This window comes from Gavialis gangeticus, unplaced genomic scaffold (assembly GCF_001723915.1).
Source record: "Gavialis gangeticus isolate Ggan-Ray unplaced genomic scaffold, GavGan_comp1, whole genome shotgun sequence".
NCBI classification, from domain to species: Eukaryota; Metazoa; Chordata; order Crocodylia; family Gavialidae; genus Gavialis; species Gavialis gangeticus.
In genome coordinates, this window is record NW_017729025.1 from 57,990,811 (window position 1) to 57,991,993 (window position 1,183).

General features: G+C 65.5%; 1 protein-coding gene across 1 annotated transcript in view; it reads right to left on the minus strand.

The window, feature by feature from the left end:
• Positions 1-6: 6 nt before the first annotated feature.
• SSTR1 (somatostatin receptor 1) overlaps positions 7-1,183 on the minus strand; it is a 4,044-nt gene continuing 2,867 nt past the window's right edge. Inside the window, exon 2 of the mRNA XM_019519918.1 lies at positions 7-1,174. Coding sequence (XP_019375463.1) covers positions 70-1,174 — 1,105 coding nt within the window. The 3' untranslated portion in view covers positions 7-69. The remainder of the gene's footprint in view (positions 1,175-1,183) is intronic.

Consider the following 1,183-nt stretch of genomic DNA (forward strand, 5'->3'; position numbering starts at 1 on the left):
CCCCGGGCGAGTGCAGCCGGCGGTCGGAGCGGGGCGCGCGGCTTCACGCCGGGCCCCGCCGCCCCGCCCTCAGAGCGTGGTAATCCGCGAGGTGCAGGTGCCGTTCCTGTACACGCTGCCCGACTCCAAGCGGTCGGGCGGGAAGTCCTCCACGCTGTACGCCCTGCTCTTGAGGGCGGTGGCGTAGTAGTCGACCGGCTCCTCGGCGGCGTTGTCCATCCAGCTGAGGCAGAGCAGGCGCTGGAAGGAGCGCTTGAAGTTGTCCGAGAGGAAGCCGTAGAGGATGGGGTTGGCGCAGCTGTTGGCGTAGCCCAGGATGACGGACAGCTGGCTGATGGTGGCGTCGTCCTGCTCCACGTTGAAGACGTTGACCAGCTGCACGATGTAGAAGGGCATCCAGCAGATGACGAAGACCATGACCACCATCATGACCATGAGCGTGATCTTGCGCTCCGAGCGCTTGCGCTGCTGCCAGCCGGCCTTGAGCGCCACCATGCGCATCTTGGCGATGATGAGGATGTAGCAGAGGCAGATGGCCACCACGGGCAGCAGGAAGCCCATGAGGAAGGTGTAGACCACGAAGACCACCAGCCACTTCTGCGTGGGCTCGGGCATCAGCATGTTGCAGGCCACCGTGCCGTCGCTGTTGGCCGCCGTGTTGGAGAAGATGATGATGGGCAGGATGATGAGGATGGACAGCACCCACACGCCCAGGTTCACCATCTTGGCCACGGTGGGCCGGCGGTAGCGGGCCGCCTTGATGGGGTGCACCACGGCGATGTAGCGGTCCACGCTGAGCACCGTCAGGCAGTAGATGCTGGTGAACATGTTGATGGCGTCCACGCTGAGCACCAGGCGGCAGAGCAGCGAGCCGAAGGGCCAGTGGTGCAGCAGCGTGGAGGTGACCAGGAAGGGCACGCTCAGCATGAGCAGCTCGTCCGCGATGGCCAGGTTGAGGATGTAGATGTTGGTGGCCGTCTTCATCTTGGCGTAGCGCAGGATCACGTAGATGACCATGGAGTTGCCGCACAGCCCCACCAGGCACACCACGGAGTAGATGAAGGAGATGAGGATGGCGCTGCCCTGCGCCTCGCTCAGCGTCGTGCTGTTGGGCGCCCCCGAGGAGTTCCTGCCGCCCGAGTCCATGCCCCCCGCCGCCGGCGCCCCGCCGCTACTGCCGCCC